Here is a 24,822-nt window from a genome sequence, read left to right as displayed (position 1 = left end):
TTGAAACTCACCTAAAAAACAAAGGTTACATACTTGTTATAGTTAGGAAATAGAATTTTTTTAAAAACCACCAAAAAAAACAAAAGTTACAGGGACTTTATAGTTAGGCTCAGATGCAACTCGTACAAACCCATAGAAATTCAGCAGTTATAGTTACCTGAGTTTTCTATAACCTACACCCTGTACATATATGTGTGTGTGTGTGTATATATGTCTATGTTTGTACACTGCTTTGCAATTAAAGTTAGTTGCCCAGTTAAATATGACTAGCCAGGTGCAATGCTGTTTGTTTTTTCTGTGTAGCTTTCTGGCATGTTCTGCAACTGTGTTGGTGAGGCACAAGGTGAGAGGGCCAAGACAAATACTGCTGGGGCACAAGTCTCATCTGGCCCCCCTTTGAAGACGCCATTGCTTTCATTTCTAAATTTCAGGAGCGGCCCTTGCAGGTAAGAGCGGTGGGCCGAGTGGGGGGGACGTGACAGATGATGAAGAGGGAAAATGTAATATTTCTTTAATTTTCCCTCCTCGTCTGTCGAGTTCCCCCCCACCATACCCCAGTGCTCTTACCTGCATGGGTTGCTCAGGCTACATTTGGTGGGTGTAGCACCCTCAGAATGACAGAGGCAATGTCTTCTGCTATCCCTATGAACACTTCAGTCTGCCAAACATTAATTCAGACTCATAGTGTTTCCCTCTTATGCTTCTGTTCGTCTGCTAATACATTCCCCTATTGCGTTGCCAGATAGCAAAGGACAAGAAGACATGTGAAAGCTTAGCTAACATACCTTCTCTCTTTCAGATGAAGAACACAACAGCCCTGCTGTGCGTCTCTCTGGTTCTCTGTGGCTTTTTCACTGAATGCTTTGGATTCACCCTTATGGTGAGGACAATTCCTCTTCCTACGGTTTTCTGATCTGAGTTCAGGTCTGTTGCAATGTGGGCTACTATGATAGCTCAGTGGGCAAATGTACCCATTGAATCAATGGGTGTGTAAACTGGAGCTCACAGGTTTGAATCCTGCTGAGTCACTCTACCTTGCTTCATTCTGATGTCGATAAAATGAGTACCACCGATGTTGGGCATAACAAATTTCAACATTACCTAGAGACCAGACAAATGCTTGAGCATGCTATATAAGTGTTGTAGTGGGTATTAGTATTAGTTTTTCTCTTGCAAGCTCCTCTGAAGTTTTGAGATCACTACAATTACTACTTTCCCCAGTTTCCAAAGATTTCTGCATGGTTTCCATGCTAAAATTGCCACTTTTTAGGCACTGTTAAATTGTTTTGGAAAAAACGTTGCCAACCTGCACTGACTTTAAAAGTTGCACGCAAGCCAGTTTTAGAGTAAATTGGTGAGAAAACAGCACCCCCAAATTTCAGTATCAACTGACCCTCAATGAGCTATGATTGATATTTGTCCCGTCATTGTCACAGCTATGAATATCCCCCTACAGACATTTTAGCTGAGACTATATCCAATCCAATCCAATCTCAATGTCATTCATCTTCATGGAGCTCATGGTTCTCCAGTCTCTATGTCAGACTGAGGTTCGGTGGTTTCTATGCCATATTGAAGTTTTCTCAAAATAGATTTTATTGAGGTTCTGCACTGTCAAAACCAGATTGAGATTATTTGTCTCTGGATAAGACAGAGGTTCTCTAGCTCAGGATCAGCTGGAGATCAAATAAAGTAAGTTCCAAAGGTGGTTCTTGATTTCTAGATCAGATGGCGATTCTCCAGCTCAAGATCAGAAGGAGGTTATTTTTACTCTGGATAAGACAGAGGTTCTCTAAGGTTTGCTTTCTCCAAATCAGACTAATACTCTTTAACTTCGGATCAGACAGAGGTTATTTGTCTCCAAATCAGATGAAGTTTCCCTATCTCTGTGTCAGGCAGAGATTCCATATCTCCAGATCAAATGGAGTTTCTCTGTCTGCAGATCAGATTGAGGCACTCTATCTACAAATCACACAGAGGCTCTCTACCTGAGGATCAAATGGAGAGTTTCTAGCACCACATCAAGGGTTTTTTTTTTCTACACATCCAAAACAGGTTCACTATCTCCAAGTCAGATGGTGGTTACCTGTCTCTACGTCAGAAGGATATTCTTTTTATTCAGTTCAGATGGAAGTTGTCTATCTCTAAATTATATAGAGGTTCTCTATCATCAAGTCAGAGTTTCTCTGTTTGCGTATTAAGCTGAAGTCCTTGCTCTCCCTAGATCAAAGTGAGGCTCTTTAACTCCAGACAAAACGAGATTATCTATCTTCGGATCTGATGGGGGTTATCTATCTCCAGATCAGACCGGGGTTCTCTAACTGCAGATAAATCAGAGGTTCTCTGGCTCCAAATCAAATTGCGGTTCACTATCTCAACTTTCTAGATTAGGCTGGAGCAATTTATCTTTATATAAAGTTGATAATCTACAGTCTGAAGGTCAAACTGAGGTTCCCAATGCCTACATTAGATGTAAAGTCTTTACTTTTACTGCAAGGCTTTGGATTTACAGTTGTTCAGGTAGTTCAGGATCCTCTAAACTTTGGATTGGATTAAGATTCTGCAATCTCCTAGGCATAGTGATGTTCCCAATCTCCATGTGAAAGTCAGGTGTGCAGTTCTGATTGGCAGGTTGCATTCTTTAACCCCTTCCATGCTCATGACGGAACGGTTCCGTCATGAGCATCGGTTGAGCTGTGCTCATGACGGAACCGTTCCGTCATGGCCCCGCCCGCGCTCGAACCCTTCAGCACCGCGGGGGAATCCGCGCAGCGCTGAAGGGGTTAATCTGTGGGTCAACCTACGTTGTTTTCTACTTTGCCAGTGAGGCTTTTGCCCTCTGATTCACATCCCACGTTCTACTTCCTTAACGCCCACGACAGGGTCAGATTTAGGGTTAGATTTACAGTTTGACATGCGGTGCCACAGGTGGCGGAGCATATTACATCTGCCACCCTGATGGAGTACTGTCCACCACACTCACAAATCCCCTCTGCACAGTGATGATCTTTGTACCCTGATAGGAACTGCCTTCATGGCTGTTCCTGTCAAGCTGCAAAACGTTTGGTAGACAGCTGCCTACCAAAACTTAACAAAAATGTTGTTGTTTAAAACCAAGCTCCCAAAGTCGGACTTTGTCATTAAAAACAACAAAAAAAACAATGACACCCACACCCATGGAGAGTTTTCTCTGGGTGTTAGAGTCATTATTTGTATTTTTTTGTCCCTCAGTGCTAGGTTTTACCCGGAGGGGACAGACAGAAAAAGGTCATCATGCCTTTCATCCTAAATAGGGTGCTGGGTGTATGCTTTCCATCGACGGAGCCAATGAGGACTCAGTTAACAGAAACTTGGTGGTCCACCCGGTTCTAAATGAGACAGGTGGACTGAATATTTGGCGAACAGGGTAGTCTGTCACATTTTGGACGGAGTATCCTGTCGACCAAACCCTGTATAACTAAGCCCTTCAGTCTTCAGGACCAGTTGAATGTCAAGTCACAGAGGTTCCTCGTTTGCCCAGTGGAGAAGGATTTTGCGTCTCTGGGGGAGGCTGGCTGTGCAATACAAGGTGGTTTATAAATCATTCTCTCCATTCTCCTGGGAAGTCTCCAATTCTTTGTCATTAGTGAAGGCCCAATCCCACAATGTTTAAATGAATCTGTGCTTGCCTAAAATAACTGAATATGCAAAATCCACAGACCTAAATTAAAGGAATTCTAATATCTTTTATTCTTGCTTCTTTATTTTTTCTTCCTGCCTTCTTTCCTCTTTTTACTTATTCTAGCCCAAAGACAAAAGAGGATGGACGTTAAACAGTGCTGGGTACCTGCTCGGACCACGTGAGTAGTCTTTCACCATTGCTGCATTTCCCTACACTATCCCTTCCCTCCCCTCCACAAGAGACAAATGTTTGCCTTAAATCATAGATTGTGCTTAAATCTCTCATATCTGTTAGAAATGAGTAGTCATGTGATTTCTCCTCACGAGAAAATAAGATGAGATTTATCAGTAACAAGCATTGGTAAAGCCAAATGGTATGGGTTTAATGTGGTAATGTATGTAGACACGGCGTAAACACATTAAAGCCAAATACATTTAAGAAACAAAAGTCAACCTATATTAAAAGCATCGTTGCTTCAATACAATCCTGTATTGGCCAGATGGTAAAGGTGTCGTCATTATATTCCTTCTTTCTATGTCCAATGGCTGCCAAAGGAAAGAAGGACTCCAATGAAGGTGCCTTTGCAACTCGACCTTCATTTGATATAGAAAGAAAACTAAAGTAGGACTGTATGGAAGGCAAGGAACCCTTCAATACAGACAGCTTTTCATTTCTACGAAAGTAAAAACAATAACAATCCTCAAAGGTGACAGCGGGGAAGAGGAGGGGCGGTAGCTCCGATGAGTGATACAAAGGGTCAAGGTTTGAGAAAGCAACAAGACAAAGGTGGGATTTAGGAGACGTGACATACAGCGGAAAGAGGGAGGGGGGAGAAGCAACGACAGGGAGAGCAGGAGGGACAAGGTGCACTCAGGTGAACCTCGAGGAGAGGATACAAGAGCAAGAAGTGCAAGGGATGGAACAGAAAAGCAAGCATTGGCATAGCCAATAGGTCTCGCCTTTGGGACCTTATAAGTATTTAGCCATGCAACAGTTGCATAACTAAATACTTATAAGGTCCCAAAAGCGAGACCTATTGGCTATGCAAAGCGGCCGTTCGGCCGCGAAAGTGAAAGTGATCGAGATCACGATCAAACATCAAAGCGGCCGTGCGGCCGCGAAAGTGAAAGTAATCGCTGTAAGGCGCGGCGCGCGCGCGCGCGCACATGCACTGTAGCTCTAGGCTGGCCTGGTAACACTTTTTGGAGCCCTCTCAATAAGTCTCGCCAGACGAGCGCATGCGCTGGGTCAGGCGAGACCTAACGACGAGCTGACAGAGGGAGAGGCCAATTGTAAACAAGCATTGGCATAGCCAATAGGTCTCGCTTTTGGGGCTTATAAGTATTCAGTTATGCAGCACAATATCCTTGGTGCAACAACATCAACTGTTGCATGGCTCAACACTTATAAGGTCCCAAAGGCGAGACCTATTGTCTATGCCAATGCTTATTTTACTTGATTTCATATTATGATTTTTTTCCTTTCAGCTTTGTTTTAATTTATCTTTAAAAAATGTCTCCCATGGACAAGCAGAGCCATCCAAAGCGTAATAAGATAGCTGTAAAATATTTAGGAGTTTTGCTTTAATTAAAAACATCACTGCTTCGAAGGAAGACACGTATGTTCCTGGTTTCCGACATTTTGGTACTCGATTAAATGGTTAAAAAAACCAATGCTGCGGTCTCTGAAATTTGACATAAAAAGAGCTGGCACCTGTACTACAGGTGCAGTACAAAGTTGGGGCGTGGAGGGATTTTTTTAACGTCTTCGTACAAACTAATTCCTTTGAGAAACCCCTTCATTTTCTGCAAACTGTTAAACGTGCATTTTTATGTTAACATAGTATTAAACAACACTCGGGCTCGTTGTCACAAGGCTGCGTAGCTAGGGCAAGAACCCCCTGTTCATCTAAGCTCTGTGATGAGAATTGATTTGTTCGGCTTATGAAAGACCCAACATAAAATGACACTAGCTATTTTAACCATTACACTCGGTTATATTTGTGTCCTATTCTGATTTAAGACTCACCATCAGCTTTTATAAAATAGGCTATGTACGATTAATGCAGCTCTAATGATGTTATTGATACCAAGCAGATATGCTATAAATTGTGAGTGTGAATACACTTTCGTAACAGTGGTCTTGTTTTCATTATAACCACCCTATTTAAAACAAGCAACAGAGCAGGAGGTGCGGCCGCAACTATGAAAGATTTATCGTGGCGGCCGGTACGAGGGTAGCAAAAAACGGAACAGGATCTGCGGCAATTATGAAAGAAGCACGGCACCGGAAACAAGCTCAACAAAGTAGTGTTTACTGAAGCCGTTATGGCACTTGTCACGTGACAAGGTGTGAGGCAGGTCAAAATAAACATGGCAGGAGGGGTGACAGAAGCGGATGGCAAAATAATCAATGAGCTTCAAAAGTAACTGCAGACACAAAAGAACATGGAAGGGGGGGAGGGGCGGTGAGTGCTAAAGCAACACAAGGAAGGCTGGCATATGGTGAGCACTTTCGCGGGTGCTTTGATGTTCTCAGTGGCCGCGCGGCTCACTGAGAACATCAAAGCGCCCGCAAAATGTACACGCAGGCTGCCAAATGGTGCGCGTGCCCGGCGCACATGCACTGTAGTTGGGGGCCTGAAAAGCACTCGTTTGCACTTCCAAATCCCCGTTTTCTATAGCTCTCGCCAGAGCAGCGCTAAAGCGCTGGCTCAGGCGAGACCTAAAAAAAAGCACATCATGCTATGCGGTGCAACCAACTTGATTTAAGGCAGAAGGATACACCCAAAAGCATTAGATGAAAGAAAAATAATCCCTTGCTTGGACCAAGATGTAACTGAAAAAGTCTCTAGCCCAGAGCTGAACGAAGCTGCTACAAACACGTATTTGATGGGTGTGGATCCAAAGTCCATAAGAAACAATAGGTCGATTACACGATTGAGCTGCCAAAACCAGCACTTAAAAGTAAACGGGCAAGCCAATGTAAGAGATGAAGGCAAATGAAAGATTCACTCACCTCCTGTTCGTGACCACTGCACACTTATGCTTGTCAATTGCTCTTCTCTGTTGCCCAGTTCAAAACGTTTTTATACATAGATACTGCATAATCGGAAAACGTCAAACTTATTCTTTATTTGTCTCACATTGGCATCTAATAAACACTCAAACGCTTTCCTACCTTAGCCCACTCCTTGTGTACTCAGGTAAACCAGAGGGTGCTGCAGTCTGAGTCCAATGAAGGCCAGTGGTATTGGATACATCTTTGTGCAGAAAACAATGAGCATCCATCTATATTTGCTGTTTACAAGTTTTGGGAGAGTGAATACAGCAAGTTCTTATATGGTTCTGGCTCTCTGAGAGAACCATTGATGCATTGCCCACCGCAAATCTGCGCAAACACTACACCATATAGCATATTATGTATGAATTTGTTTTCATACGCATCCAAGACCAAATCGTGGTGTTAGCATCCTGTCCAATCTGACGGGGTGCAAGCACAGGTAACATCATATTTTCAATGGTTACAGTGATACCAACAAGAGACTTGAGCTTGGTGTGATAATGAGGCATAACCAGGAGACCATAAGCAGCGTGGTGTATCCTCCAGTGGAGAGGCTCGGAAATAGATCTAGATGCTTGTGGGGCTGAAATCCTGCTGGACAAGGTAGCTTTGCGGCATTCAGGGCAGAATCCATTGGATTAAATTGGTGTGCTATATTGTGGCCCGTTACTTTGTCTTACTATTTTATGCTCAGGTGAGACTTGGCTGCATCCTGCATCCCAGTTCTGCCACCAGCTGAAGTTGAAGTATAGTGTATGCTAGTCAATACCATGGTATGATAATACACACCTAAAATGCTCAGAAGATTGACCGGGTGGTATGACAGTCATAGCTGATGTTGGTTACTCCCACAACAGCCAAAATGACTTGGGTCTCATTTCTGCTGGGGAGAAATAATTTGAAATGACGCTGGGGTCAATTCTGCAGGGATGAAGATTGTGATCCACTGATTTCAAATGACCTGAGATGGGTTTTGCTCTCCTCCTGTTCATCCAGGTTTCACTGTCAGGAGAGGCAGTTCTGGACACCCGGGGACGGGCTTTCCGAGACACAGTAAGCACGGGTAGTCACCCTGGACACGTTCCTGGTGGATAAAATAGCAAGCCCTCATTTCAGTGGTAACTCATGTTTTTCACCACATTGCCAGATTTCTTGTTGAATAGGGTACAGTGGACCAGCAGTTGAAGAGATGGCGTAAGGAATATGGCGGGGGGCTTTCAATCCACTCTACTGCGAGATCCCCACTGACCGGTGTGCTGGATTTCTGCGCCAAAAGTGCATCCCCCCGATGAGAAGGATGCACTTACAAAAGGAATGAATACTAAGAGGGGTGCCATGTGTTTTGGCTCCTTTGGCACTGTTTTTCTTTTTCAAAACTTAATCCCCAAAGCAAGGTTTGTTGCTGAAAAAAGACAAAAACAGTGGTCCCAGTGACCAGGGAGCTTTCTCCCTTACCCTTTATGTGTTGACCATTGTTTATGTTTCCCTGCTCATGTCCATCATGCCTGCCATAATGGACCTGTGCAGGGAAAATATGTCTCAAGAGGACCCCTCTAAATAGGCTGGACTTCCTACTGCATAAAAGGTAACCCTGCGGAATTTGGGTTGCTAAATTTTAATGACCAGCTGTCAGTGGCTTCCCTGGCAGTCATTAATCAGTTCCACCTACTCTAAATGAGAGGAAGGTGCGAGTTGGCAGGGTGGGAGAACAGCCAACATCTAAATGGCTTCCTTACTATGGGCATATAATTGTCCCTTCGATCAAAATGTTTTTCAGACATCCTAAGTCCATTTTGATGTTTGCAGAGGCGGAGCAGTCCATTTTGGAAATTGGGAGTTTTTTTCTTGGTATGATTGTTATGGGTGCAAAGAAGTTCTCAACCCTGACATTCGACTGACACTTTCCTGTCCTAATGTCCTTTCAGAGTTGGTGTCCTACAGTGAAATCTCCTAGGAGCCAGATGTACGACCCTTCCATTTTGCTTGTCGCAAATTACCTCGTTTTGCGACTCGCAATTTGCGAATCGCACAGTGGAATGTACAACAGTGTCTTAGATGGGGTCGCAAACAACCTGCCTCATTAATATTCATGAGGCATGTCGGAATTTGCTACCCCATTGGGAATGTCCAGCACTCACAGGGATGGTGGCCTGCTGTGGTCAGCAGACCACCATGTCTGTGACTGCTTTCTAAATAGAGCTGTTTATTTTTTAAATGCAGCCCGTTTGGATGCATTAAACAAAGAAAAATGAAACGTTTCTGTTTAATTTTTTAAGAGTAGGTAGTGGTCTGTGGAACCACTGCTTGCTCTTAAAAAATCTTTTTGCTGCCAGTCACAAAGGGGGAGGGGTCTCCTGGGGACTCCTTCCTGTTTGCTAGTGGCTTACGACCGTTCCCTAATAGCAAGTCACAAAACTTATTTTGCGAGTTGATAATATGTTATCGACTCGCAAAATAGGGTTTGTACATTGCACAGACCTATTTTGCGGTCTCAAACTGTCGTACATCTGGCCCCTTGTTTCTCCTATTGACTTTCACACCTATGGCTCATATAGGATTTCTGCAAAACACACAAGATGATGGACGGAATGTTACACATTGGCAAAACATTCACCCCCAGTCACAGATCTGGGTTTAATCCATCGTTATGTTGCTCCACGCCACCCCAGTTCAGACATGGCCATATGCAAATCAGTCTTGACCCTGTGCCTCATGGGAACAGTCCAGCCCGAACTGCCAATCCATGTCTTCCCTGGACCGGAATCAAGCATCCTAGGACCGGTTTCGGAGTTTCACCCCTCTTCAGCCAGGATAGCTTGACTCCAGTGGCGTAGTGAGCACGGGACCCACGTCTGGGCATACCCATCCCACATATAGGATTTCTACCTTTGCCTATAACAGGCATCTTACAATACTAGACCAATGAGGATTGATTGATAACAATAGCACACACAGTCTCACCAATGTCCATCGAAAAGTTCAACAGCGAAGTCAGCGCTGGAAGAGTCGAAAAGGCGCAGCAGCACAGCAGAGCAGATGCACTCAGGATGTCTATGAGAAGCAGGCCATGCCTGTTAGGTCGCACTCTGCCGCAATGTTGGCACATGGATAGACGTGTAACCCATTGATTCATTCACCCTTCCAATACACAAACTAGTAAAACCGACTTCAAAAATGACCTGAAATAAATGCCTTTGGGACTCAAAAAGACTTCCGGTGCCTCCATAAGCAGCAGTACCATTCATCGGCAGACTCCTGCAGACGCGGGGAGGTTAAAGCCGGGATACAGATCTCCTACGGCTGCCGGGACGCCCTGCCCTTGCTGCCCATGGCTGCTCTTTAGTGTTTACCTGCAGGCTTTATTTCATTGCTGAACTTGCATTAGTCCGATGAGACTCGAGAATTAGATTCAGGTGTTGTGATCAGTTGACATTAAATCCGTTTATTTTGTTTCTCTCTTCAGTTCAGTTCACAAAACTTTATTCGGATAAACATAGTATCCATAAAAGTACGACAATGGTTAAAAATGACAGGGAAAAAAGTAACAATACATAATAGTTAGAATTACAGTTGTATAAACATAATATCATAAAATTTGGATGACAGAATAAAACAAGAGTCCTCAACAATAAATAAATCACTAATATATAAAACCAATCCAATCGATGGCTAAGAACTGTCCGTACATGAATAAAACTCAGTGATTAGACATTGCCTTACGCGCCCTGGTGGCAATTCTCAAAAATGTACTTAGACGAAAAACCAGGTCTTCATCAGCCAAGGCAAGCATACATGAATAAGCAGAAACCAAACTAATAGGCCTGCTCTTATTAAAAAATGGGAAAAGAAGCCACTTGATATATTTCATGTAATATTTGCAGAAAAACAAAAAGTGTTGAATTGATTGGTCACTCACCCCGTCACATGGGCAGGGTAGTGAATCGAGTTTCGGATGATAACCCAATGGAAAACACAAAGCAAATTTAACTGTCCCAGCCCTCAGGCGGAATAAGAGGCTCCTTTCCCACCGACTCATAGGTAAGGTGAGATAATTTGGTATGGGGTAGCAGTGCCGTTCGTAGGCCATATAACTGGAAACAGTAGGTTTATTTGATTCTGACACAGTTCTTACAGTGCTATATAATGAATAAAGAGCGCTTCTAAGTTCTCTTTTATTTACAGCTTCTGCTTCACTGGGATTTAAGAAAATGCAGCCCTTATTGACACTGCATAAGCTTTGATACACTCCAGATAGCCAAGGAATATCCATCCCCTTCTCACACTTCAAATAGTCTGTTATGATGTTTTTAGTTAAGGTAGCTGCCTGATTCTTCCAGACTGATAGCCAGAAGAGAGCTGGGCGAGCGCGTATAAAATCAGATATATAATTCAAATTCAATTCCCTGTGGCAAATGTATTGTGGGGTCGAGATTGGGATACTCAACAGCTTTCTACAAAACCAGTTTTCTTCCTGCTGAATGCAGGAACTATCTGCGGTGCCCCAAATCGCTGCTCCGTACGTGGCCACAGGGACACATTGTAATTTAAAAAAAATTTAAATAGCTAAAATAGCACCTGTGTTCTTTGGGCGGGGAAAGCTAAAAATAAAATTAATAGTCTTTGAGAACTTGCCCCTGGAGTGGGTAAGATGCTCAGTCCAGGAGCCGTTCGCAGCAAAGACTACTCCGAGATAAGGGAATTTACAGGTACTTGTCAATTTTTGATTGCCGGCAACAATAGAACTAACAGTTCTATTGTTGCCGGCATTTTCTAGGGCCACAGGACATTAAAAATGATTTTTTTAAATTTACGCACAAGTTCAAACTATCCATGAATTTAACAAAGGACTGTACTAGGATACGCAGAGAATTAGGAGTGCGGCCTATAAGAACCGCATAATCTGCGTAAAGTAGTACAGGAAGAGGTTTCCCGAGAATCATGGGGACATCTTGGGTCATAGGTACCAAAGACTTATTTAGACCATTAAGATAAATGATAAAAAGGAGGGGGGCTAGGACACATCCCTGCCTGACCCCCCTTCCGACCTTAATGACTCCCGAAACCTCTCCCCCACTACCTATCCTCACCTGAGCCTCAAGGTCTTTATGGAGATATGCCAGAAAATGAACCAGTGGCTCATCCAGCCCATAGGCCAGTAGGATAGCCCACAGCCTTGACCTGTTCACAAGGTCAAATGCTGAGGACAAATCCATAAAGGCCAGATAGACCGGGGAGTTCCATGCGATAGTATACTTCCCAATTACAAGGTTGAGATTAAGGCATTGTTCATTAGTACCAACCTTGCTACGGAAACCTAACTGGCAAGGCTCTAAAATACTACACTCCTCTGACCATTCCAGGATCTTTTTGTATAAAACTCTGCCCAAAATTTTAAGGGTATTATCAATCAATGAGATCGGCCTATAATTGCTAGGCTGAGACCGATCCCCCTTTTTAAATATTGGGACAATAATGCTCTTTGCCCAGGTGCTAGGTAGCAGGGCGTGCATTAAATTGTTAAAAAACATTCAAAAGGAGCGGGGCTCAGAAATCCGGGTTCCATTTGATTAAATCTATTGGTAACCCATCTGGGCCGGGGGCCTTATTCCAAATGCTGTGATGAATTGCTTCCTCTACTTCGGGGAGTGTTATCTGGATGCCGGCGGATGGGCCAAATTCGTACAGGTCCATCTCCGATGAAGAAGTGGCATAAATATTAGAAAAGTGGTTTACCCAAGATTTACTGGATATGGTGCAGCTGATGGGGGTTAGTAACTGTTCTGTGGATCGGAGATCCCTTACAGCAGACCAAAACATTTTGCCCTTTTTATTTATGGCTGCCTGAGATAAGGTTTCCCAACGATCGTTTAAGAGTACTCCCTTCCTGATGCTAACTGCTGCATTATAATTCTGCCCTGCCAATTTTGCATCTGGGGCACACCTAGGTTTGGCTGAAAGGGCCCTACATAGGTTCCTATTCGGCAATGAACATTTGTCATCAAACCATCTAGGGCCCTGCTTCCTCAAAGAGGCGGGCTTCGACAGTAAGGTTTTGATGACCATACAAAGTTTAGAGAAATCATTGACTATCTCTAGGTGCGGAGTTTTGAATAACAGACATGAGTTAATAAGGGGCAGATTATCCTTCACTAGTAACTTAAACAGTTCATCACTATCGACACCCCTCCATATTAATCTTAAATTATCGGTGGATAGCGTTAAGTCTTTAGCCCCACATTCAACTGAAAACACGGGTCGAGGTGCCAATTTCAATGCTAATTTAATGGGGTTGTGATCCCCATGAATCGTGGCGATAACCTCGGCGCCCGTTAAGTAATCCACAAACACAGAAGAAATAATAACAAAATCTATTGTAGAGGAATGACCCCTACCTCTGAATGTCGGGGTTGATAGTTAATGGCGTGTGCTGGACCCATCTGGTCCATAACATTAACCAAGTCATGTAAACTTAGGAACGCAGCCAACTCTGCGCCCCTACAAGAGGAGCAACCTTGGTTAAGTATCTCTACACCATGATGTGTATCTTTAAGTTTTGCATTAAAATCTCCCCCTAGGATTATCCCGATAGTATCGCCCAAGTGTTGCTGACAATCTAATTTAGAGATAAAATCAAAAAGCATAATAAAATTTCTATTAGGAACGGATTGGAAATCATTATTATAAAAATTCACCAAATTAAAAAAACTCTTCTTTTATAAAATACAACTTGATAATTAGAATTATTAGTTGGTAAGACCTTAAAGCTCCCTCCAGCTACTACATTAAGCCCAATGTTTCTCTCTTATTTCTAGCTCTAGCTCGTATTAGAATTGTTTTTTTCACGCTCAGGGACGAAAGCAAATCTCTTGATGCTTGCCACTTTCTTACGCTTATTCTCCTTTCGCAAATATTTTTTGTAATTGTTCGATAGTTTCCTCTTACCCTTCCTTTTTTCTACCTTCCTTCCTTCCTACTTCTGTTTCTCTTCCCATCCATCCCCTCCCCTCCCCTCACTTACCTTCCCTCCCCTACCCTCACTCCTCTCAGCTCCCCTCCTCTCCTCACCTCTTCTCTCCTCTCCTTTCTTTTCCTCTCCTCTCCTTCAATCATTTGCTCCCTGCCACCCTCCCTAGTTTTGTTTTTTCCTTACTCCCTCTTTCCTTTCCACCTCACATACTTCCCCCACACTTTCTTACTTTCCCTCTTTCATCCCTTTACTCATCCATCTCAACGTCATTCCCTGAATCCCACACCCAGCGGTATCTTCCCTGTTTTTTAATTCCTAGATCTCACTCGGCCCCTGGAGTACTTTCTTTGTCTCCCTTCCTTTAGCTTTGTTGCCAGTATGCCACCGTTTTCTCTGCCACGCTCTCTTGCTTGAGTCATCACGTGTGAGCACATTGACTACCTCTTGCTTCATCTGCCTTCATGTCCTCGTCCCACAGATGCCCACCGAACCCTGACTGACAAGGGAGGACCCTCTGGCAAGCGCGAGGCGCTAGACGTTCTACACAAGCCTGGATTCGATGGCTATAGTAAGTGGCACTGTCTTACCGCTCTTACCATGCTGCAGGGTGACCATTTCACTCCAGGTCAATAAGAACACTGCCTCCATTTTTGCACTTTTCCCCTACAAATAATTAATTCCAGGTGTGTTAGTCAAGTAGTCCAATGAGAGCGAAACAAGACCACAACAACCATAATGCATTAATCTAACTCCAAGAACTGGAAAATAGTGTAACTGATCACCTGGAGGGAGGTGGGCACCCTGCCATACTGTGTCCTTGCTGTGGGTCAGTATTTGTTGCCAAAATGTGGGAGTTACATAGTTCTGCACGTAGTTAGCATAGGCATGTCAGAAGGTCTTGCGTGGCCTGGGCTATCATATTGAAGAGAGGCCCTTCATAGAAGGAGAAACGGTTTCCCAGTTTACAGATGTGTTCTGCTGGGAAAGATTGAGCACAGCAGTGGAAGTAACCGTTATCTGCCTCATCATTGATAAAGAAGACACCTTTGCTTTCGTAATCTTTAAATAAACATGGTGCTGCATGGTTGCGGGTCCCCTCAAAAACTGTATAGCCATGGGAAGAATGTCCCCTCTGCCACCGTCCGACTACTGTGGTTAGTTGACTTCACAAAAGCACATGGTCCACAGAATTCAACTTTGCCCAAAATTGTGCAGTTTTTCTTGGTAGTCCAAAGCAAGGATGAAGACTGGGCATTCCTACATAGTCATTTTACTAATCGTGCTCAAAAGTCAATACACACAGATTCATTTTTTAGCCCAAATATCAACCTCTAAAGAAGCCACATACCAACCATTTTAAGTAAATCAGTGGGTGCCTCAATGTTATGCTGTGGCGGATCAGCTTGTATTTTCAAACTGGTCCGTATCCCTGGAAGGATGGTTGAGCAGACAAAGCTCCACCATCTCACCAGGTTACCAGACGGCTTTTTTCCCAAAGTCACCAGGGCATCAGAGATTCCATCTACCTTGCATGTTTCTCATCGTGGGGACGTACTACATATTTGCGTTGTTTGCACCCAGCGCACCTTTGAAAAGGTGCGCCGGGCGCAAACAATGCCAATGCGACGCATTATGGTGCATGTGCTGCCCCAGGGCAGCCACGAACTCGCCTGCACTTTCACAGGGGTTTAGAGAGTCAGTGACTGCACCCGCCTGCAAGGGGATGTCTGGGGGGTCCATGGGTCCCCCTTTACCCCCTGCAAAGGGCAGCTGTCAGGAGGTGCACTGCCAATGCGCTACCTTTTAAATGGCTCACTGTCAGTGCGCCTCCTGAGGGCTTCTTTGACTCTGCTCCCACATCTGTAATATGGCGCGGGCGCAGAGCCAAAGGAATCCCTTCATTTGCATAGGGCACGCCCCTATACAAATGAGGAAACACCCTCTGTTGATAGCGCTGGTGCTTTAAGTGCGCCAGTGCTATCCGTATTATAGAAGGGGACGCACAAGCGTCTGCGCCCCCTTCTATAATACCAAAGTGCCCTAGGGGCGCGCAAAGCGGGTGCAAATGCCCATTGAGCCCTTGGGGTACTATCTGTAATACAGCCCCTGATGTTCAAGATATTACATTTGCACCAATATCCTTCTTCCAACAACAGAGCAACCGAGACAGCTAATACATGTGAAATGCCCCTGTTTTGAGAATAAAATAGCCCAAGCAACTGAACGAAATAAGTACAGAAAAACTGTCATTGGGATAGAACAGCTAATTACTTTCAAATGAGTGCGACCAAATGCTGAAGAGATGAGGTCAAATCCTAGGATGCCTACAAAACCCTATTGTGCTACTTCCCTGAAGGCGGATCGGTGCAGTGTTGACCTGGCAATCTTTATGGACAAGAAACTAGTTGGTCATGGGAAGACTCCCACCAGGAAGCCGAGTTTGTCGGAATTAAGGTGCTATTTATTGCGCTTGATAAATAACAATACAGAAGGGTTCGTTATTTATCAGATGCAATAAATAAAACCTATGCTGAGTTTTTTTGGAACAACATATGTATTGTGCTGCCGAAATGTAAGGAAGGATGAGATATTTAATGCACCCAATGATTGCTGGGTGCGTTAAATGACACCGACCCTTTCATAATCAGGGCCTCACAATAAAAGAATTATTATTGTGAGAAGTTGGCCTGGCATATGCTGTTCCTAGTTATAGGGACCCGTTGCACCAGTCCAATTTGACTCTTGTTGATGATAGGTTTAAGACAACCTTTAAAGAAAGCTATCCTAGTGGTAGCTGTGGAGAGCAGCCTTCAGGCTAAGTCTTGAAGGAGTGTTAAGCTTATTGTTTTACCATAATAACCTCTTGAATAACCAAATGAAAGAGTAGCCCACACAGGTATATATATAAAATATATGTATTTATTCTAGACAGAATCCCACAGTCACTTTATGTGACTAGTGGCAAAGTTACACTTTAAACAAGCATTTATAAACACAATAAATAGCACAGAAATCAATGGGCCCCAGGGGGGGACCAAACCATATACTAAAATAGTGGTATAAGAACCACGACAATTCTACAGGCAATGCCTAGGGCATTCAGGATCGCTTGCCCCTTCAGAATCCACCCACAGTTAAGAGGAAGGGGACCCACGGGAGACGCGTGCAGTGCAAAGAGCTGCTTTCGGGATCGCAATGATAGCCTATCGAGAATGTCGCGGTTGAATATTTAAAGATTAAAGACACTTCTAGCAGTAGTACAAAGTTAAGGCTTGAGACTTAAGGCTTTGGAGAGCCCACCACCACGGCAGTACCGAAGTACCACTGTTACCTGCCCCAGGGAAGCCGGGTGCATAGGTCGATTCTGGTGTCGGGTCGCGGGCTGATTTTCAATGGAAAAGTAGTCCAAACTGCTGCTAGCTGAAAGCGTCGATGAAGTCGTGAAGATCTAAGATGTAGAAAATGTAGAGAAGAACCTGAAAGCAGAGGGGACAGAGTCTGGGTCACGGCCCAGTGACCAGGGGGCTCAAAGCAAGGAGCCCTTCGATGTCGGGTGCTTCAGGTGAGGAAGATGCAGCTTGGCTCTGCAGTCACGGGCTCCGGGAGGCTTCATGGAAGGCCAGCTTCTGTAGGGCAACTGTCCCACGTCAGATGAGGTTCGCTGCGGTGTTAGTGTTCCGATTGGATCCACTAAGCCTTGGCAACCGCAACCCACACAGGATGAACAAAGCAGCTGCTGGTGCAGACCCACGAGGTCTGAGGGTGCTCTCCTTTGGAGGGAGCGTAGAGCAAGCCTGGAGCAACCAGGGGAACTCTCGGATGTGAAGATTGTCCTCCGCCTGGGCCCACAAGTCGAGAGACAAAGGACCGTGGAAGGCAGCAAAATGGAGTGCGTAAAAGGGCTCCCACGGGCCACCGGAGCGGGCTAGGGAGCTGAGATTTGGCACGGATGCTGCTTGAAGGTTGGCTCAGAAATGGGCCAAAGCACAACTTCCCCACTGGTCGGGGTTGTGTGCTATGCAAGAGGTGGCTGGGTTCTCGGGGTATGCAGGGATCTCAGCACCCACGTGGTCCATGGTGCTCAGACTTGCTGGGCACGCTCACAGGACTCTGGGATGCTCTAGAGACCCACCTCAAGGTTACTGGAAGATGTCGAAGTTCGTGAGAGCAGCAAAGTTCCAACCAGGTATCTTGCAGTCTTTCAGGTGCCTGCCAAGCAGGGGGATAACTCCTTTATCCCAAGGGAGATTTCTTCAGTCAGCTGGGCAGCAGCTCGTCGAAGGTCAGTTCTGTGAAGTTCTGGATTAATCTGAGGCTCTGGGGCCAAGTTATTCACATATATCCCCAAGATTAGGGGATGGTCCCAACTAGAGCCCACCAATCAGAGTAGAGGCGGGAAAGGGTGGCTACACCCACTCCCCTTTGTGTGTTTCCCGCCTGGGCGAGGGGCAGGATGCCCCTGAACCGGTTCCAGGCGGTGTATGCAGAATTGGGGCTCTGCAGCTGCCTACGTGCAACTCTGAAAGGACATTTGGTGCACCCACCCTGTTCCAATCCACATATCCTGTCTGGGGAGGTGCTGGCACCTCCCTGCCACAGGAGCCCTATTGTCCAGATGGCGAGGCTGGGGTTTTCCCCAGCAACAGCCAGCCAGAGTCGTGTAGGTGGCGGACAGTAGCCATTTTGTGGTACATGTGCACTTTTAAATTGGTGTCTAAATTCTACCGCTTTTTCCATATCGCCCTTCTAGCAAGGGGGAATCCTACCCTCATGCCCATGGCTGGACTGGGGGTATGATTCCTTCATGTTTGACACCAAACACGATATGGTTCTGTGTAGCCATTCTCAAGTTATTGCGATGACGCGATTCACTTATAATGCGGTTAAGAGTATATGGTATGGCTACACTACAAACAACCCAGTAACAATTTTACGAAGGTTGCAGAGAGGCCCTACTCACGTAGGGGTCCCCCCTCACACATACCTCAGCACCCAGCCCTGTAGGATTACCAGGGCCTGCCATAGGGGTGACCTATGAGAGTACATGTGATGTAATGGTGTGGGATATAGGGTACCTACATCCCTGTAAGGGGTGCTAGCACCACCTTACCCAGACTACAGTAGTGGTCTGGTGGTGTCAGTTTGGGTGGCTGTCCCAGGGTGGCACAATAAGTGCTGCAGCCCTGGTAGGCCTACTGGGGGACCCATGCCCTGGGTACCTAGGGTACCATCTACAAGGGACTGGTAGGGCATGCCCAGCATCCAATTAGGTTTGTACCTAGAGTACTCACATCAGTTTTAGGGAGAAAGCAGATAAGCTGGGGTCCTGGATAGCAGAATCCCAGCCAAACTAGTCAAAAACCACTCAAATACCAGGCAAAAAGTTGGGGGCAACCATTAGTCAGATTCCACTCTCCTACATAACCCCACCCACCCCCGCAAACGAAAGGAGATAAGGCTAACCTTGTCCAGATAAGCCTTTATTTCCTGAGTGGCCATATAAGGAATAACCTGCACTAGCATGGTTGCTCCCTGTCTCATGGTCCACTTGGGAAATCTTACCCCAAGGCGTTCTAGAGTTTCTCCAAAGTCTAGGGAAATTACCTGTATTGGTTTTTGGGTCAGAGATGGGCTGGTGGGGTGTCTGAGTCTGGAAGTGAGGCCCTACTTGGGTTGGTCTCAACCTCCTCAGATCACTGGCCACTATGGAAGCCTTTCTGCCCATGACTGTGTCATATCTTGCCCTAAGGGTCAACCTCTGGCTGCCTACAGCTGGGGGTCGGATCCCTTTGGCTGGAATAGTGGAGGGCACTGGAAGGTTTGGGGCAACTGTGCCCCAGGTTTCCCTGTGCTCAACATCATCCATTTGAGGGGTGCCTATACCTAAGGGTAAGGGGGATCCCTCAGTTTGTAGAGGAATATTCACCTGGCTGAAACTACTCTGCTGGGTGTCCCTAATCTGCTGATGAGGGGGTTCCTCTGGACAGGGGCCCTTTAAGGGTCCACTGACCTCCCTGACCTCTGCAGCCCTGGGCTGACTGAGGCAGGGTAGAGAGGGGCAAGATACCTGCTCCAGACTGGGTACCACCTTGGAAGGATCCCCTGCCGTCAGAGAGGTGGGCAGGCCAGGCCTGTCCACTTCTGGGGCAGTTACTTCCCAAGGGGCAGGATCAGTTCCCTGAGAAACTTGACCCTTACCTTTAGTCTGGTGGGGGGAGGACTGTTCCTCTTCCCCTATGCTCTCTGTTTGGGTAGAGTGATCCATAGTTTCAGGCTTCACTCTTTCTATTTTCTCCTGGGGTGGAGGTGAGGCCCTCAGGGTCTCATCCACTCTCTCAGGGATTCCTACCATTTTCAAATGGGTCTTGTGGTCAACCTCAGCCCAGGCTGAGATTTCCAGATCATTCCCCAGTAGGCAATCTACAGGCAAGTTTGGGGACACTGCCACTCTCTTTGGGCCAGTGACCCCTCCCCAGCTGAGATTTACTACTGCCATGGGATGGTCTGTCCTGATTCCATCTATGTTGGTCACCTGGTAGCTAAACCCAGGTAAAAGATGTTCTAGGGGCACTAGCCTCTTGGTCACCATGGTGACACTGGCCCCTGTGTCCTTATAGGCCACAGCCTTCTGACCATTGATCATGGGCTCTTGTCTGTACCTGCCCAGAATACTGGGGCTCATGGTAAAGTTGGCAAACCCCATGCCACCATCACAGACTAGAGTTGCTTGTGCAGGGGATCTGGTTAGGCCAGGGTCCACCTGCGTTCCCCAAGAAAACCCAACTAAGTTTTTGGGTGCACTCCCACCACCTGGGGGATTACTACTAGTAGCAACAGGAGGTGTTGGAGCAGTACTTGGAGGAATATTTTCTTTATTGCCATTCTTTGGACAACTGGAGTCAGTTTTCCAGTGGCCAGGCTTCTGACACACATGGCAATATGGTTTCTTTTTTGAAGAGGAAGGATTTTGGGACCCACCCCCAGCACTGGGTTTTTGTGGCTCTTCAGGGGACTTTTCTGTTTTATTATCCCCTCCTTTCTCTTTGGGTTTGGTAGAATCTTTCTTCTGGTCACCACCTTGGTTCTTGGGCCTGATCTTGGTTCTGACCCATTTGTCTGCCTTCTTTCCCAATTCTTGGGGAGAGGTCAGATCAGAGTCCACCAGGTGCTGGTGTAAGAGTTGGTTATGACAATTATTAAGAATCTGCTCCCTCATTATGAGATTATACAATCCTTTATAATCATTAACTTTACTGCCATTTAACCAACCTCCCAATGCCTTGGTTGCACAATCCACAAAGTCTACCCAATCCTGATCCTGTGCTTTTTGGGTGTCTCTGAACTTAAGTCTGTATTGATCAGTGGTTAAGCCAAACCCATCTATTAAAGCATCTCTCAGGATATAGTAATCATCAGCATCCTCTTCTCTTACAGAGAGGAGCTTGTCTCTTCCTTTGTCTGCAAAGGAGAGCCACAGGATTGCTGCCCACTGCTCTACTGGGACCCTTTGTACTTTACAGGCCCTCTCAAGAGCAGAGATCCATTTGTGGATATCATCCCCTGTCTTATAGGGGGACACAATCTTGTGGAGGTTCCTATTGTCAGGGACTTTCTCTCTAACTCTAGGGGTTTCATTACTGCCACCAGGGGTCTCTAGACCCCACTTTCTTGAAGCTTTCTGAAGCTCCAGGGCTTCCCTGTCCAATGCTAACTGTTCTCTTTTAAGCTCAAGCTTAGCCTGCTCAAATTTGATCAGTCTGCATTTCCTCTCATGAGAGGATTCTCTTCTCTGAGAAGAGGCAGAGGACCCTTTGGATCTCCCAGAATGGTTGGATCCCACTGAGGGGGATCTGTTCCTTCTTGGATCCACCACTCTCCTTTTAGGGATGGAGGGAGTGCCTCTTGGGCCATCACCTCCATGTTGTGAGTCGTTTGTTTATTCCAGGTCAGGATCTTCATCCTCTTCCTGGTCCTCATCAGAGTCCACTCTGGGACTGTCCTCTTCTGATGGATGCCCACCCAACCTGTCTACCCCACCAGACCCTATGGTCTCCATAAAGTCTGCTATGAGCAGGATTTCCCTGAGACGTTGGGTGTTGGCACCTTTGTTTGTCTTAAGTTTCCTAAGGGTGCACATCTCCCTGAGCTCAGCAAAGGAGAGATGATCATACTTGTCGACTGGGACCCTTTGGGGTCCTTCCAGAGCCTTATGGGCACCTGAACCTAAAGACATTTTCTAGTGTAGTGATAGTGGTGTATCTACCTACACTAAGTGTGGCCTACTGAACCCTCTCTTGAGTTGTAGTCAAGGTGTGCTAAACCCTCTACACACAACTCTAAGTTCAGTAGAACTTATTGTATTCTAGCTTGAATTTATATGTACCTTTGGTACCAAGTGGCTTTCACTTTAGAAATTCAATTTGTTATCTGGTAAAACAATGGCAAGCTTGAATCCCACCGCTGCCACCAATGTGAGAAGTTGGCCTGGCATATGCTGTTCCTAGTTATAGGGACACCTTGCACCAGTCCAATTCGACTCTTATTGATGATAGGTTTAAGACAACCTTTAAAGAAAGCTATCCTAGTGGTAGCTGTGGAGAGCAGCCTTCAGGCTAAGTCTTGAAGGAGTGTTAAGCTTATTGTTTTACCATAATAACCTCTTGAATAACCAAATGAAAGAGTAGCCCACACAGGTATATATATAAAATATATGTATTTATTCTAGACAGAATCCCACAGTCACTTTATGTGACTAGTGGCAAAGTTACACTTCAAACAAGCATTTATAAACATAATAAATAGCACAGAAATCAATGGGCCCCAGGGGGGGACCAAACAATATACTAAAATAGTGGTATAAGAACCACGACAATTCTACAGGCAATGCCTAGGGCATTCAGGATCGCTTGCCCCTTCAGAATCCACCCACAGTTAAGAGGAAGGGGACCCACGGGAGACGCGTGCAGTGCAAAGAGCTGCTTTCGGGATCGCAATGATAGCCTATCGAGAATGTCGCGGTTGAATATTTAAAGATTAAAGACACTTCTAGCAGTAGTACAAAGTTAAGGCTTGAGACTTAAGGCTTTGGAGAGCCCACCACCACGGCAGTACCGAAGTACCACTGTTACCTGCCCCAGGGAAGCCGGGTGCATAGGTCGATTCTGGTGTCGGGTCGCGGGCTGATTTTCAATGGAAAAGTAGTCCAAACTGCTGCTAGCTGAAAGCGTCGATGAAGTCGTGAAGATCTAAGATGTAGAAAATGTAGAGAAGAACCTGAAAGCAGAGGGGACAGAGTCTGGGTCACGGCACAGTGACCAGGGGGCTCAAAGCAAGGAGCCCTTCGATGTCGGGTGCTTCAGGTGAGGAAGATGCAGCTTGGCTCTGCAGTCACGGGCTCCGGGAGGCTTCATGGAAGGCCAGCTTCTGTAGGGCAACTGTCCCACGTCAGATGAGGTTCGCTGCGGTGTTAGTGTTCCGATTGGATCCACTAAGCCTTGGCAACCGCAACCCACACAGGATGAACAAAGCAGCTGCTGGTGCAGACCCACGAGGTCTGAGGGTGCTCTCCTTTGGAGGGAGCGTAGAGCAGGCCTGGAGCAACCAGGGGAACTCTCGGATGTGAAGATTGTCCTCCGCCTGGGCCCACAAGTCGAGAGACAAGGGACCATGGAAGGCAGCAAAATGGAGTGCGTAAAAGGGCTCCCACGGGCCACCGGAGCGGGCTAGGGAGCTGAGATTTGGCACGGATGCTGCTTGAAGGGTTGGCTCAGAAATGGGCCAAAGCACAACTTCCCCACTGGTCGGGGTTGTGTGCTATGCAAGAGGTGGCTGGGTTCTCGGGGTATGCAGGGATCTCAGCACCCACGTGGTCCACGGTGCTCAGACTTGCTGGGCACGCTCACAGGACTCTGGGATGCTCTAGAGACCCACCTCAAGGTTACTGGAAGATGTCGAAGTTCGTGAGAGCAGCAAAGTTCCAACCAGGTATCTTGCAGTCTTTCAGGTGCCTGCCAAGCAGGGGGATAACTCCTTTATCCCAAGGGAGATTTCTTCAGTCAGCTGGGCAGCAGCTCGTCGAAGGTCAGTTCTGTGAAGTTCTGGATTAATCTGAGGCTCTGGGGCCAAGTTATTCACATATATCCCCAAGATTAGGGGATGGTCCCAACTAGAGCCCACCAATCAGAGTAGAGGCGGGAAAGGGTGGCTACACCCACTCCCCTTTGTGTGTTTCCCACCTGGGCGAGGGGCAGGATGCACCTGAACCGGTTCCAGGCGGTGTATGCAGAATTGGGGCTCTGCAGCTGCCTACGTGCAACTCTGAAAGGACATTTGGTGCACCCACCCTGTTCCAATCCACATATCCTGTCTGGGGAGGTGCTGGCACCTCCCTGCCACAGGAGCCCTATTGTCCAGATGGCGAGGCTGGGGTTTTCCCCAGCAACAGCCAGCCAGAGTCGTGTAGGTGGCGGACAGTAGCCATTTTGTGGTACATGTGCACTTTTAAATTGGTGTCTAAATTCTACCGCTTTTCCCATATCGCCCTTCTAGCAAGGGGGAATCCTACCCTCATGCCCATGGCTGGACTGGGGGTATGATTCCTTCATGTTTGACACCAAACACGATATGGTTCTGTGTAGCCATTCTCAAGTTATTGCGATGACGCGATTCACTTATAATGCGGTTAAGAGTATATGGTATGGCTACACTACAAACAACCCAGTAACGATTTTACGAAGGTTGCAGAGAGGCCCTACTCACGTAGGGGTCCCCCCTCACACATACCTCAGCACCCAGCCCTGTAGGATTACCAGGGCCTGCCATAGGGGTGACCTATGAGAGTACATGTGTTGTAATGGTGTGGGATATAGGGTACCTACATCCCTGTAAGGGGTGCTAGCACCACCTTACCCAGACTACAGTAGTGGTCTGGTGGTGTCAGTTTGGGTGGCTGTCCCAGGGTGGCACAATAAGTGCTGCAGCCCTGGTAGGCCTACTGGGGGACCCATGCCCTGGGTACCTAGGGTACCATCTACAAGGGACTGGTAGGGCATGCCCAGCATCCAATTAGGTTTGTACCTAGAGTACTCACATCAGTTTTAGGGAGAAAGCAGATAGGCTGGGGTCCTGAATA

General features: G+C 46.2%; 1 protein-coding gene across 1 annotated transcript in view; it reads left to right on the top strand.

Moving 5' to 3' along the window:
• Positions 1 to 24,822, top strand: part of LOC146809486 (galanin peptides-like) — a 68,640-nt gene that overhangs the window by 30,943 nt on the left and 12,875 nt on the right. Inside the window, exons 2-4 of the mRNA XM_085614347.1 lie at positions 800 to 880; positions 3,785 to 3,839; positions 14,170 to 14,259. Of these exons, the coding sequence (XP_085470473.1) occupies positions 800 to 880; positions 3,785 to 3,839; positions 14,170 to 14,259 (226 nt within the window). The remainder of the gene's footprint in view (positions 1 to 799; positions 881 to 3,784; positions 3,840 to 14,169; positions 14,260 to 24,822) is intronic.

Source organism: Triturus cristatus, chromosome 7, assembly GCF_964204655.1.
Source record: "Triturus cristatus chromosome 7, aTriCri1.1, whole genome shotgun sequence".
Lineage (NCBI taxonomy): Eukaryota > Metazoa > Chordata > Amphibia > Caudata > Salamandridae > Triturus > Triturus cristatus.
Note: the sequence above shows the minus strand (reverse complement) of the source record. Positions and strands in the feature narration are given on the sequence as shown.